Source organism: Rhipicephalus microplus, chromosome 3 (genome assembly GCF_043290135.1).
Source record: "Rhipicephalus microplus isolate Deutch F79 chromosome 3, USDA_Rmic, whole genome shotgun sequence".
Classification (NCBI taxonomy): Eukaryota; Metazoa; Arthropoda; class Arachnida; order Ixodida; family Ixodidae; genus Rhipicephalus; species Rhipicephalus microplus.
This window is the reverse complement of record NC_134702.1, coordinates 107001620-107016424: the sequence shown is the minus strand read 5'-3', so window position 1 is coordinate 107016424 and position 14805 is coordinate 107001620. Positions and strand designations below refer to the sequence as shown.

The following is a 14805-nucleotide window of genomic DNA, read 5'->3' as shown; positions in this document are numbered from 1 at the left end:
TTTTTTATGTGAATGCGGCACTGAGGCTTAAAGCAGACGACTCTATGGTCAATGTCACCACAGAATGATGTCGCTAATGGCGTGGTAGCAGCCGCGTTAGGTGGTCAATAGTTATATCTGTACTAAAAAAAAAAAAAAAAAAAGAAAAGAAGCTTGCCGACCTCAACGCCACAATGTTCTTGGAATTGAACACGTTCCTCGACTTCGACAACAAGGCGTTGCCGAGGCGATTCGTCGTCATCTCGAGCGACGACACGGTGGAGCACACGTTCGTGCTCAACCACATGCTTATGCTGTACCTGAAGACCGGCCGCAGGGTGTTCCAGCTGAATTTCGTCCACGACGACGCCTTCTTCGCCAGCGTGTGTCAGAAGTTGGGCATCAACCTGAAGACGTACGCCGCCAGGAATGCCTTCCGCAGCTTCAGCTGTCTCAAGCTCCTCAAGGAACTCGTCAAAGGCTCCTTTTCGGACAGCTCGCATCCGTTCGCCTTCCTCACTGCGCCGGCATCCCAGCACGGCGATGACAGACTGTCCGTTCTGCGGTCCCGGATATTGGAAGAGCTGCGCAGCTTCGTGGTCTGTGACGAGGTGGCGACGACAGGAGGCGAGGTGCTCGTCTTGGTGGACGACGCCTCGAGCTTGCTGAACTTTGGCCTCGGTTGCCGCGAGATTTCGGGTTTGGTTCACTCGCTCAGGCTGGAACCTCTTGTTCGAGAACGCGGCACGGTTGTCGCGGGCATGAAGTCATGCGCCCGCGAGGACGACGCCGACTGTCACCGGCTCTGCACTTACCTCTCTCACCTGGCCGATGCCACGATCGACGTGCGGGGTCTCTCCACGGGACATAGCAGAGACATCACGGGACAGGTGCGCCTTAGATGGTCATCCTTGTGTAGTTCTGGATGCATGTGTAGTTCTGGCCATTACGTGTCGGAAAATACGGCCTGACGGAAAATACGGCCTTAAAGAAAAAGTCCATGGTTCAAGTGATCTTGCCCTTTGTGCGTAAAAGACAGGAACGTGAAACTATTTTGCCAGTCAAAGGCAACAAAAATAATGTCTCCCATAAGTGGCAGTCGTCTTTCTCCTGTAGTATTTGCAAAGAAATCCAAGTTCCAACCTAAAATCTGCTGCACGAATGAACTTGGAGCATGATCCAAGGCATAAAATGAACAGTATTAAACACATGTGCAATGTTTGAATAAGTACTAAATGTGTGTGCCTTTAGCTGGTGCTACTTGACTTTTGGGATAGCCTCAGTTGAAAAATTTCATGTAAGCTTTCTGCACTGCAAGCTGCTCAGGCCAATTTCAGTTTTATACAAATGTAACTAATCATATCTGGGGTTTTACGTCCCAAAAACATCATGAGATGCTGTAGTAGAGGATTCCGGAAATATTGACCATCTGGCATTCTTTAGGGGGGCTCCACCAAAATGCGACCGTCACACCACTAACGTAATTGTACTTGCTTGCATACGAAAATGCAATACTAAGCCAGGCAGCCAGCAAAAAAGAACTACTTTACTGGTGTGTTGTCTGGAAGTCCTTATTCTAGGTTAATGCAAGTGCAGGTATTTTAACTACTGGCAATTTGTCCATTAACAAAAATAACTTTTGTAGCACTGCTGGCTTAGTAACTGTCAGTTTCTTACACTGTCGCTCAGGGACAACAATTGCAACGCACTCAGAGTGGCAAGCTTTGCACATGTTACTGATTTACCCATCACAGTCTCTTAGCTGGTGCTTCTTTCTTCCAGCACACTAGATCCGATTGCCGCTGACGGCAAGATTTCCTAGCTTCAGTGCGGTGAGCCGAAGCTCGACCAACTTCGGTGTGTGCCAGCTTCGGTGCACAACTTTGTGCAAAGTTCCAGTGTGTGTCTTTTCCAACACAGTGTAATTAACAGAGGCCATGCTCAATTTCGCACTGCCAACTATGCTCACAGCTAGTTCATGCTTTTAAGAGCCTTCTATAACAGTCTTCTTCCTGATGCAGATTTCGGTGACAAGAACAAGCTACACACAGCTGCCAACAACCAAGCAGATGCACTTCAGGATCGAAGACCGAGGTGTCAAGCTGTTTCCCGTTGGCCTCAACAGGTTGCCATTGCACATCTAGAAATAACTGCTCACATGGCCAGACACGTGGGACCAACAATATTTATTGATAATATTACTGCAAAATAAATACATAAAATGTAACAAAAATGAAACTACTCTGCACTGCAGGAGCTAAATAAATGGAAATGCACACAAACACACGACAGAAATCATGTGCCATAAAGCACAAGCTGGAATGTTGCTTGGTGCAGGCAGGTACAAAACATTTTACAACTAAGACTGGGACAACAACAGCTACAGTAATCTGTCTAAAGAATCTTACCAAGCATACAACTTAACAATGTTAACATTCAGAGTATCATAAAACACAGGTTTTACAATCGAACACTTCATAAGCCCAGGAATGGCAAAAAATGAATAGCATGGAATCCTCCAAAGCAGTCCCGTCCCGGTCAGTGAGAAAAGTACACGCATGGGCTCAACCGACAGCTGCCATTTATTGCAAGATCTACATATTAGACATATGGCTATCATCACATGTTCTGTGTGCCTTTCAAATCGCAGCACACCAATAACAGTTAGTACAGCCATCTTTCACGCATGCCACTTTTACTGTTGCATCTTGCTATGACACACAAACTAGCCGAATATCCGCACCTGCAAATAGAACTTGTTCTAGACGTAGCTTACTTCACCATAATGACTACAAGAATCAATCTACAACTGCTCTCATGGTTTTACCCAACATAGAACTCTTGCCTTTCTGTTGCATAAAACCACAACCTAAGCCTTGAGGCTGCAAGTGTCTGTGCAACAAGTTCCGACCAAACCCAAAGGGAATGCATTAAAGATTGAAAGAGAGTTTGCGCTACCACAAGCTAGTCTATAACAGGAGCTCTAGAGCCGATTGATCTACACGCGCACTTGTCTACACAGAAAGATTTGACTGTACGAGACATGAATGAGAATTGAGTGCACACAAACCTTTAGAATACACCTGCAGGCTCTACAAGGGGCTAAACTTTGCCAAAGTTGAAGTCTGGAATGGGACAAACCCTAAACGAGTGCATACAACAACGGTGAATTACAGCTTCTGTCTCGATGTCTTGCCGAAAAAGGCCACGGAGCTTACATGGGCTTGGAGCGACGAGAAAGTTCAAGAATGGAAATAACGGATCAAAGCCAAGCATTACCAAAAATATGGATAGCAGAGTTTATTCAGAAACTAATATAGCAACCAACCAATTGGGTATGCTATGTGCAAGACATGGCCACAAAGGTGGTTCCTACCGAGTTGACATCTTCTGCAGTGATGTGCTGTGGTGTCAGCAAGACTGTGGTGGTCTTCACAAAGCAAGCGTTAAGGAAAAGCTGCAGTTGATTACTTTCCGTAAAATGGACTGCCAGAACATCACAGGATACATCGTATACTCATTCAGCCTTTGCATAACTACTGTGGCATTGCATTTTGCCAATGCCCTGAGTATAAGTGGAGTTATCTGTCATTGTGTGCCATTCTTGAGCATTTTGAATAAGCATAAATATTCACGAGTGCCTCGAGAAAGGAGGAGTTATCACATCCAGGATATTGCACATTTTCTTACCATGACCCTGCAGCTGATTAGCTGTGGAGGTAAGTATCGCATTAAGTGCACAGAGGTGTGCAAAGTGCCATGTCTTGTGCAAAAAGTTGTGGCATTATTAATGCGAAGCAACCAGGAAGAAAATTACACTGACGTAACCTGGCTTATCAGTCCTGCGTTAACACGCGTACATCCCAACTCTTACTACAGCCCCAGTAAAAACTGAAATTGCTTTACTCTGCAATGCACAGACTTAGTGAAGACACACAGCAATTCACTTACAAACAGAGATCTTGGCAGAAGTTAGCTGCAAGCAGTGACTGTTTCGGAATGACTTCTTTGTCAGAATTTAGTTCCTTCCTCATGTCAACTTTCAATCTCTGTGTTACTATAACTTGGAATGCAAAAAAAGAAAAGCGTGGCAAGTCACCACAAGAACAGTGTCCCACTGGAAAACATAATCTTGTTAACATGCTAGCTAACAAAGCCTTTTCAGCATGTTAATAGGAGCACTACATCCAGCTAATTCTTTGGCTGCACACAATACCTAACGGTCTTTCGTTTCACTAGCCAAAAAACAGTATAAAGGCGAAGATGGAAGCTTGCAATGAAAAATCCGTAAACAAGGGTTGTGTCGAGCCAACGTTTCAACACAACCCCTGTTTACGAATTTTTCGTTGCACTAGCCAGTCAACAGTTACGCAACACAGCATGCAAACGCATGACTAACATGCTCGTACGTTCCAATGCTGTTAATAGGCACCCATCAAAACTTCCAAAAACATGGCATTAGCCACTTTTCTCAGGTGTGCCGCAAAAATTACTAGCTAGCACGCTAGTAATATTTAGTGATCCACTTTCAAAATGCGTGAGGCAGCAGCAGCAGCAGACTTTGAACGTCGGACGCACTGCTTGTAAACCAGTTGTCAACGTTGGCAACTGACACCAGTGCAACCGCCTAGATTCTAGAAGATGGCAGTAGTTGGCACTACAATCCACATCACTTCTCGTTTTATCTTGCGAGAGTAACACAAGCATTCACATCGCACAACTTCTTTTTGAGCTTTCATTACACAAGTACGTGCTGTTCACGCACCCAGTAAACCTCCGTTACGGAAAAATATGGCTGCCAGAGGCTCTAGTTAGATTCGACAGTCGCTCATGAGAAAGCCTCCGATAGCTTGCAAACATTCGAAACTGCACCAATTATGTCCAATCCACATGTATTTCATTAAGCAACAAAAGTCCACAGAAATGGCATACACCAAATAGTCCTGCTAAACTTACTTTTGATCATAGAAAAAAACACTCAAAACAAGCTCACAGGATGCTCAGGCATAAAGACAATGCACTATTTGTTCTATCATACGTTTATTGGCGACACTCTCCATAAACTATACTTAAACATAGCACTGTGATGTAAAGCAAACAATCTGGCAGTATTTTAGCCAAGGAATGTACATTTTCATGTTATGGTAATGACTGGAACACGTAACATAAACTCTGAAACACATAAACAAAAACACTCAAGACAAAACAAACAGGTACGTAACATGCAAGAAAAAAAACGCATTTCACGAGTTGCCTCTAAATTCCTTTGGCTTTCTTCTACACAGTAAGCCATCCATCCGCTGTGCTAATGGGATCGCCCACTAGACTAATCTCACGCCCAAAACACACAAAGGCGACAGCGTAGTATTCAGGCTTTCCTTATCAACAAAAAACATAGGCAGTTATATCGTCTAAAAGAAAACAATTATATTTACTTGTACAAATTCATAAACATGCCTATTTTACCAGATCCCATTTTATCTGTCCATCTCAGACATCAGATTCACTTGCGTTCTTTACATGACTAATAAGTCAGGCTTTGTCCAGTTGATAGAGGCTGGATCTTAATGCATCAAAGCTGCCAGGTCACAGCAGGCAGTCATGTGATGGTGGTTACCAACTCTATGGCAACGTAAGCCCTCTATAATGAAGACAACGTTAAACTTCCTTATAAAGCAACATCAGCTTTTCGTCACGTCTCAGCTTAATGCTCTGGAAAAAAAAAAAAAACACTAGGACAAGTCCCAACGTGGTGGTGGCAGCTGCACGTCAGGATTTTCTATAAGCTTTTGCGTCCTTCCATTCAATGGTTAGTCAAAGTAGAAGTTCAAGTAGCATATCGAAGTTCCATCCGTTTACCGGGAGCATAACTCGTCACTTCGCGAAGGCGAATTCGTCACAGAATAGTCGACTCACAAAGGCTGCACATTTGCCACTGCTCGTATATTGGATCGGCTTGGCTCTAACGAATCTACTTTGCTCTATAATCACAGCGTAGATTGAATTGCAATTCTTATAACGCATGGTATTATACGCACAACATCTGCGTATTACCGAGGTCTGATATAGATGAACCGAGAGATTTTTTCAAAGCAAATGGGGATTTGCAAGGTCAGCAAGCAGTTCAAGCACTCAGTTGAGTAGTTGAATTATTACTGTCATCAAAACGGCAGCAGTTCTTTACAACTTTTTGCCCTGAGCACAATGCATCTCAGGTACATCAGACTTTCAACACCTTGCTAATAAGCGTTGAATGCGCCAGGAATTTCGACGTGTATACAGAGCAATCTAGCATTGCCTTAGAGTACTTGCACGCAGTGCGCGAGTGGTCACTCACGCTGCACATCCATTCATTGATTCGCTACTGGCTGATTTTGCCGTCTCACGATACTACGCCACGACACAGGGCACGACGAAAAACAAAACAAATTAGCGCAACAAACAGGCTCAGTGGCAATGAGCGTGACGTTTAGACACGCAAGTGCCGAAGCTAGAGGAATGTTTTCACTGGGGGGTGCTGTCGTGGTGAGGCTTAGAAGTCGTCGTGCGGCTGGCACCACTTTCATGGCTCTTCCCGCCACCACTCACGGCCGCGGCCGCCACACCCACTGCTGTCGCAGCTGCCGTGGCGGCAGCTCCGTGAAGAGATGGCGAAGCCGGCAACGAACGAGCCGTGCTGGACGGGTGTCCCGATGACGAAGCAACAAATGCAGATGGGGATCCACGGCCATCCTGAGAAGCAAGCCAGCCTGCATTTTCATTTTCACAAGCGGTCAATGCACTGGCCCGCATAGTGACCCACAATGCCATGTGAAAACTTTGTCGCATTCATCCGGTAAACATAGAAGTCCCGTGGTGCTCAATGGGGTAGTTCGCTTAATTGGACACATTTACATAATCACTCTGTTAAGTGATGACATCACTGAAGAATATCATTGCAGTAAAAGCTAGTGAATTCGAACTTGAAGGGAATTATAAGATTATTCCAATTATGTGGCATTTCAATTAGGGGGTGGGCACTAGAATGAATGAACAGTGTGCCACATGCACCTGTAGAACCCACAGAAGCCACCTCTGTATTGTTATTGCGAACTAGGCGCTACTACACGGTTGCTGTGGGTGATTTCGTAAATAATTTCCATGGAGCTCTGATAGTGAACATAATAGATGAGACAATGATATGCTGGAAACAAGCCTGGAAACGCTGGAAATTCACGAGAGCAATGAGCCTTAATGTCGAAATATAAGACGGTATTTATGCTGCAAAACATTTACTTACGTGGCAGAATCAAAATTAACACAATCAGAATTACAAGTAATCAACAGTTCACATTAGCTTATACTTCTGTCGCGACACCATGAGCATCATTTGCAGCTTGCCTAAGAGCTCCAACGTAGCATGCGAAGTCTCATCTGCTTAGAAATACTGCTGTTTGGTCAGTCTGCATCTCTAGTAAACTTGGTTTGATTTGGTTTTGCAACAAATTGTGATTCACTCTATACCAACTTCTGTGAGCAATTAAAAGCCAGTGGACTTCCAGTTCGAACTACCAGGTATTGCCCATTGTAAGCCGGTGTTTTTTCATAAAATGGACTTTTAAAGTTCGCGGGTTGACCTATATTGACCAACCAGGTTGACCAAACGTGAGTCGACCTATACTAAGAATCGTAAAGTTGATTTGGAATCATAAAGTAGACTTTTATAAGGAGTCCAACAAATGGTCGTCATCCTTAGATTCACTGCTATTCAATGCATTGATAACATCATTCGCAGAGGCAATGGAGTTACGGGAACTGCTATCTCCCAACGTGCAAGCGCCACTTTTGGAGCAGGACACTTTTTTACCATTTACCTTCACGATCGCGAAACTATGATACAGTCGAGCCCACATATAATGGCCCCACATAAAACGAACTTTCGCTTAGAACAAACAATATCCACGTGACTATGAAAATATACATTGATTCAATGGCACAAAATCACACAACGAACGTTTCCTAGCGCCGCCAATCGATTACAGCATACGGGGTCGGCGCTCTGTCAACTTCCTGGAAAACCACTTTCGACCACCGATCAGGCATCGGCGAAGTGCCCATACATTCTTATTGTTCAACAGCAACCATGCCTCCGCGCCCCTCTAGTTGCCGCTCTCCCCGACTGCTTTTTGTTACGCACCCCTCCGTCTTTTGTCCCCCTGCTGCTCTGAGCATCCCGCATTGCCAGACGAGGCCCAAGTTTTCACACTGCCACCGATCTTTCGAAAACCGGTCGGCCGTCTCCCCTGTTTTTGATCGCTAGTACTGTCGTTGGCGTCACCAGCCTGGAGTGACCAGAACATTTGCCAACATCGTCGGCCACCGACTGTATCCGATCATCTGCGTCTAGTGTACGCACGTACGCTTCCCGACCGACTTTGATAATTCGCAATTCGTTTCGTGTTTATGACGTATTCTCGCTCACTTCGCACACTTGCGGAAGCGCGAAAACGACTGTTCATTTATGCGAAACGAATCGCGAAATATCGAAGTCAGTGAGGCCATGCAAACCCTTCGGCGCAACAAAACGATTTTTTGATCACGGCCGCCGATTCTTTACACACTGCCGCATGCGCTGATCCAAGCCGCCACGCTTTTACTTCACGCGCAGGCACTCTCAATTTTTCTGCGTGCGAGTTGCACGTTTCGCAAACCTTTCAAGAAAGCTACCCGACCTGCCTGCTTCCCGCGTGTTTTAATTTTCAAGGTCAGCCCCCCCCCCCCCCCCCCCCCCCCCGTATCCTCCCCTCTCTTCACTCTATCTCAACTCCTTGCCCTTCTCTAGCAAATCTCTCCTGTCCTGATCACAACCCCTTCGCCCGTCTCCACCGCTCCGCGACGCCAGCCACGCTGGCTCAAATTAGTTTCGTTTTCTGACTAGAAACGGGCCCAGAGCAGTTCTACGCATTCTGGTATATGCGTCACATGTGCGCGTCTTGCTCGCTTTTGGTGCGCGAGTGTGGTCACGATGGCAGATAGAAGGACTTGCACGCCTTTTCCTGCTGCTCAACAAAACGTCGAAAATGTGACCGCTTGGCTTGAGCGTAATCTGCACGTTAAGTGCCATGTTGCGGAGGCTTGCTCATACCTGTTGACCGCCTGGCAGCCAACTTGCCGCTTCGGGTGTTCCGGCATTCAGCTGTGACGATCGTGAATATTTCGTGGGCGGCGGTGACGGCTACATGCACGCGAAACTGTTTTCGCGAGGTGGACTTTGTCGTCAACGTCGGGCCCGATGCCAAGCCTGAAGCTTCCTAACAGAACCACTGCGGCGACAATTTGTGGCAGCGCGCCATCGACTCCTACATGGGAGAGCGGGTTGGACATCTGTTGCGATGGCTTTATTACGGCCGATGATAATGCTGACACCACGGAACCGTGCACGGATTAGGGCATTGTGAATGAAGTACACGGCAAGAGCGATTTGGAGGAATCGGATTGCTAAACGACGAAACTTTGGAGCCAGTGCCTCATGCAGCTTATGGCACAGGCCTCGGCGAACGAGCACGCTGCCGTTTGAAATAAACTCAAGACGCCCCTTATCGCTTCTGCTCTTCGAAACACGTGCATCACGGACTTTTTTGGGGAAAAAAGTTGGTGCGTTCACTCGCAACTTTTTAAAAGCTGTGTTTCATTTGCTACAAACTTCGGGATACAGCGAAAAGATGTTGCGTCAAGCTCAGGTTCGTTATAAGCGGGCTCGACTGTATAGCTATGGTGGTCACAAGAGGTGTGAGCAACGGCGCGTCAGAGATACAGCATTTTTCCATAATGCGTCGCCGACGGCAGCACGGTAGCACCACCACATCGGCGCGTCTGTCAGACGAAATCAGCAACAGCACCGGCACTTGCCCCACATAGGTATGACAGAGCATTTGGCTTGCGAATAAATGCGACATGCATTTATTGCTATCCAACGATGTGACATACGTTTATCTGTTGCAAAAACTCAACATGTATCTTTTGCTCACAAAAAACGTGACATTTATCCTTTGTAAAAGACGTGACATGCATTTCTCGCTTTAGTGGACAGCGTGCCCTAACAGCACTTGCCAACTAGACAATTCAAGAATACAGATTTCTCACGAAGCACGATGGGCATTCCACGAAAAAGCTGGCAGCGCCATTTAACTGGCAACGCTTCACGAGAAACTAAATAACATGACCAATCACACGTGCCCTGCGCATGAACCCACAAGCGTCTTCACGCCTTTTCACGCTGATGCTTGTTCACCATTTCTGCATTTCGCCTCGCTTGCAAACACGATTTGTGAAGCTGCTCCACGGACCCCAAGATGCCTCCGCTACACCGGCAACAACAACAACAACAACAACAACAACAACAACAACAATAATAATAATAATAATAATAATAATAATAATAATAATAATAATAATAATGTTTATTTTTCATCAATAGTTTGATGAAGGACAGCTGCAGGTAAAAGCTGCTCTCCAAAAGAGGCAGCTTGACAAAGGCCCACAGCTACCTTTTAGCACGACAGCAGTGGCAAACAATTAGCAATGTGAAGTCAACAACAATAACAAAAACACCAAATAGATAAATAAATAAAAAATAAATGAAGATATAAAAATCATGTCCAAATTCCAAAAATAAAAATAGCAACCATGATAATACAGCAACTGCAAAGAAATCTTAAAAACTAAACATGTGTATATCGCGCAACTGAATCTGTGTACAATGTAAAAAATCTACGCCAGCTTTCACATATTTATTAAGTAACGTAGGAACTATGTAGGATAACTTATCTGTGGAGTAGTTTGTTCACGAAGTTTTTATTTGCCGTGTTTCTTTATTTCGTGTTTCAAACAATTTAATATTTGGCTGCAGTTTTGAGAGGTCATACAAAAAATGTCGACTTTCTTTCAATTCACGCCTGATTGCCAATGCCAACTTAAAATTGTAGAGACGATGTACGGGTAGTATTCCAGCCTGTTGAAACAATTCGCTTGTGTGAGCATCATACGGCAAGTTAAAAATTATTATAATATACTTCTTTTGCATCAGGTACAGTTTTTGCAAGTTCGTGTAAGTTGTAGTCCCCAATAACAAGAAACAATAGGTAAGATGTGAATAGAAAAGTGATTTATAAAGTAAGAGTTTTACCTTGTATGGTAGAACAGTTTTGCCACTGTACACCATACCCACTACGTGGGATAACTGATTCAGCACACTGTCAATGTGTTCAGTCCAAAGCATATTGCTCGAAAATGTAACTCCAAAAATTTTTATACTATTTACAAGCTCAATATAAGTATCGCCATACTTGAGATGTATGTTTTCATTAATGGGCTTATTTTTAGGTCGGAATAGTACTGCCTTTGTTTTACTAGTGTTTATGTTTAAATTATTACAGCATGACCAGAGCTCTAGTTTCACAAGAAAATGGTTGATTTTTTCCCCAAGCGTGCTACTATTTTCAGCTGAAACAAACATGCTGGCATCATCGGTATATACGACGTATTTAGCATAAATACGAGTTAAATCATTTATGTAGGCTATAAAAAGAAGGGGTCCAAGGATGCTTCCCTAAGGTACACCCTTAGTAATAGGCTTCAGCTCTGAGAATGTTCTATCTACTTCAACCACCTGTTTGCGATATTTAAGGTAACTTTTCACTAGGTCTAGTGCATGACCACAAATTCCATAGCACTGCAAGTTTTTAAACAACGTGGAATGCCGAATGTTGTCGAAGGCTTTACTAAAATCAACAAACATATTGAGAACAGAACGTTTGTTTTCAAATTCAGATAATATGTACTCTTTTTGTTCTAATAATGCCATTTCCGTAGATCGATGTTTCCTGAAACAAAACTGAGTTGGGGAAATCACGTTGTGTTTTTATAAGAATTGGTACAGTTGACGGTGCATAAGCTTTTCTAAACCTTTCGAAAACACCGGAAGAATAGATATGGGTCTGTAGTTTTTAATGTCATTTTTGTCACCCTTTTTAAACAAAACACCGACTTTTGCTGTCTTCATTCATTCGGAAAATGTTGGACTTGAAAAACAGAGATTGAATATGTGAGTGATATAAGGAACAAGAATATCTCGCGCATATTTAATGGGTCTAATCTGCATACCATCAACATCACGAGATGATGTATTTCTAAGTTTCGAGAAAACGGAATAAACATCTTCGTCCACTACAGGCTCAAAAAATATAGAGTATGAATTTGGATCTGGTAGAAATTGAATAAAATCACTAGACGTTTCACTATGCGTATTATTAACTAAGTGGTCATTGAATATATTTGCAAGTTCAGCTCCTGATACGCTGCACCCATTTATAGTCAGGTTCTCCACACTTGCCCGTGTTGTACCACCGTTCAAAAATAAGTTCAGCTTCGTCCATAAGACGTGAGTCTTATCTGCACTGGTTTCTATTTCGGTATGTATATAGTGCAGTCTGCGCTTGCTGATTTTCTTATTTAATCTATTTATGTATACTTTATATTCTTTTAAAATGTCAGAATTTTTATTCACAAGGAATTTGTGATAAAGTTCATTTTTATGTTTAATTTTGTTGAGCAAGTCTGGTCTGGGGTCATCCATGGCTTACGGGTTCTCTTGTTCAAACGAACTTGTTTTTCGGGGAAGTGACGTTTATAAATATCCGAGATTTTGTCTAAGAATGTATTGTAAGCTTGATTCGCGTTTTTCATCGAAAGGATCTCAGTAAGGCTACTACCAAGCAGTTCGTTTCTAAAAGCTGTAAGGTTAGATTCAGAGATATCTTGAATGGTTACCGTCCGCTTCTTACGTTCTTGTAAGGTGCTTCTTTTAATTAAGAGGTCGATAGGAAGATGGTCACTAATATCCTCAGACAATACTCCTGCAAATATGTTATTGTCGTTGGCATTTGTAATGAACATATCTAATAAAGTTGCACTGTTTTTTGTAATCCTGGTCGGTGAACTAATGACATTTTTAAAGCCATTTGATGCAATAATTGCATTCATGGTTTGTTGTGGTGTAGAATTGCATAACATATCAATGTTAAAGTCCCCTCCCGATACCAAAAAATACGCATTATCTAACTGAAACAAACATGCTGACATCATCGTACAACACAGCTTTCAAGCAACAAGCAATCTTTTACGCAGAGTTGGAAAGAAACGTTGAAGCAGGCCAAAAGTTCGATGAGTCTGATAAGTGCGTGAGGCAATGGAAAAAACAAAGGACCAAGATCTTTGCATGCGCTGCAACACGCCGTTCCTTTTGTGAACCGAATTCAGGACGATACCCTGCCGTTGAGAGGGCGGTTTCAGATTGGCTTTTTGACCGAAGAAGCTAAAGATGTGCGCTTGCGATGATGATATTAAAGCAAAAGCACGTACTGTCGCAAAGGATATGTGCATCTCGCTAACTGAGTTCAAAGTATCAAAGAGATGGGCACGAACTTCATAAAACGGAACGGCCTGAGCCTAAGACGACACACAACTGTATGCCAAGGGTTGCCCGAAGCCTATGAAAAAAAAAAAAAAAAACGCGTGCATTTCTTTGCTACGCGAGTGACCTGAAGGCAAAGCATTCATTCCTGCTGGGTCAAATCGGCAAATCGACAAGACTTACGTCTGGTTTGCTTGGTATGGGCTGCCAACCGACATGGTCTGTGCGGCGTTTTCCACGTGCGGCATCTCAAAACCACCAGAACCCCTTTCAACGGCGAGCAGCAGCAGTGGCTCACACGAGGCAATGACTGCGACTGCTGCATCTTTGTTTCAAGCGACGACGAGCCGTGAGCGATGTTTCATAATCAAATAAATGTTTCTTTGCATTACTCCCTCATCTGGAAGACTTAACTTAAGGGGGGACACGGGTCTTGAAAGCGAAAAAATAGCGAAAAAAACGATTTTTCAATTTTGTTGTTGTTGCATTCAGGACATCTTCCTGCACGTTCTCGCAAAACTCTAGGCCTGTAAACAGTATAGTTTTCCCGGACGATCATATTTACTACGCGAACTTTCTAGTTTCGCTCGCGGTAAACGCCATAAAACGATCAGTTTCGCGCCGCCGCCGATTTGCAACCGTGCCACGGAGCGCAGCCATCTTGGCCTCCTTTGAAACTGCATCCTTCGCCCTTTTTTTTCCGCCAAACGCAAGTTTTCAGTGATACGCTGTAACTGAATAATCAAACAAAAAAGAAAACGAAACCTAGCTATCTCATTGGCCCACAGCCGCCACGTGACAAAAGTGCGCCTCCTCATTGGTCCGTGGTTGTTTCCGGCTGCTTGCAGCGAAAACGAACTGCCGTCATTTTGAAAGAGACCATTGTCGTCTGTCGTCGTGCGCCATGCCCAACGGTTATCGGAAATTTCGCACCGTGCACAAGTTCGGCAAATCGCGACGGAAGCGTGTTGCGAAGCGAAGAAATGCATCGCTGCCTTCGACGGAGCCCGCTGTGCACCTTGGACCGGCATCAGATAACACGACAACGGCGGAACGCGAGCCGGGGACTGACGCGCACGCCCTGGACTTCGCCCCGACGGTTGCAGCAGCGGCCGTGCAGGACACCGGAGCTGCGCGGCCTGAGCGCACAAGATTGGACTCGACTTTTTTAACAAGTGCAGATTGTGCTTTGCGCGAGCAACAAACGCAGCAGAGACTTTCCCAGCTAGCGTCAGTATCGGCGACGGAAAGGAAAATGAAGTGCGTCGCGAGTGACAGTGCCCCGAGTTCAACCACGGCGTATACGGTTGTTGACCTGGACCTTGTAAATAACCTGTTCGAGGTTGGTAGTTGCCGTGTGTGCCGTGGTGATCTAA

At 44.4% G+C, this 14805-nt stretch overlaps 2 protein-coding genes across 5 annotated transcripts in view; one reads left to right on the top strand and one right to left on the bottom strand.

The window, feature by feature from the left end:
* The first annotated feature begins 48 nt into the window (after positions 1 to 48).
* On the top strand, positions 49 to 2217 carry Elp6 (Elongator complex protein 6). Its single transcript, XM_037422915.2, has 2 exons — positions 49 to 869; positions 2001 to 2217. The coding sequence occupies exons 1-2, from the start codon at positions 174 to 176 to the stop codon at positions 2121 to 2123; spliced, it is 819 nt and encodes a 272-aa protein (XP_037278812.1). The 5' UTR covers positions 49 to 173; the 3' UTR covers positions 2124 to 2217.
* A 3850-nt stretch (positions 2218 to 6067) lies between these two features.
* The window catches only part of LOC119159552 (E3 ubiquitin-protein ligase TRIM37-like), a 60056-nt gene continuing 51318 nt past the window's right edge, over positions 6068 to 14805 (bottom strand). For all 4 annotated transcript variants that reach the window (XM_075890114.1, XM_075890112.1, XM_037412357.2 and 1 more), the window contains one exon: positions 6068 to 6728. In XM_075890114.1, the coding sequence (XP_075746229.1) occupies positions 6484 to 6728 (245 nt within the window). In that variant the 3' untranslated portion in view covers positions 6068 to 6483. The remainder of the gene's footprint in view (positions 6729 to 14805) is intronic.

Excerpts from the sequence above, each read along its gene's own strand:
- Elp6 (XM_037422915.2), top strand. The coding sequence starts at position 174 with ATGTTCTTGGAATTGAACACGTTCCTCGACTTCGACAACAAGGCGTTG. Across the intron at positions 870-2,000 it reads GCAGAGACATCACGGGACAG|ATTTCGGTGACAAGAACAAG; the intron begins GTGCGCCTTAGA and ends TTCCTGATGCAG.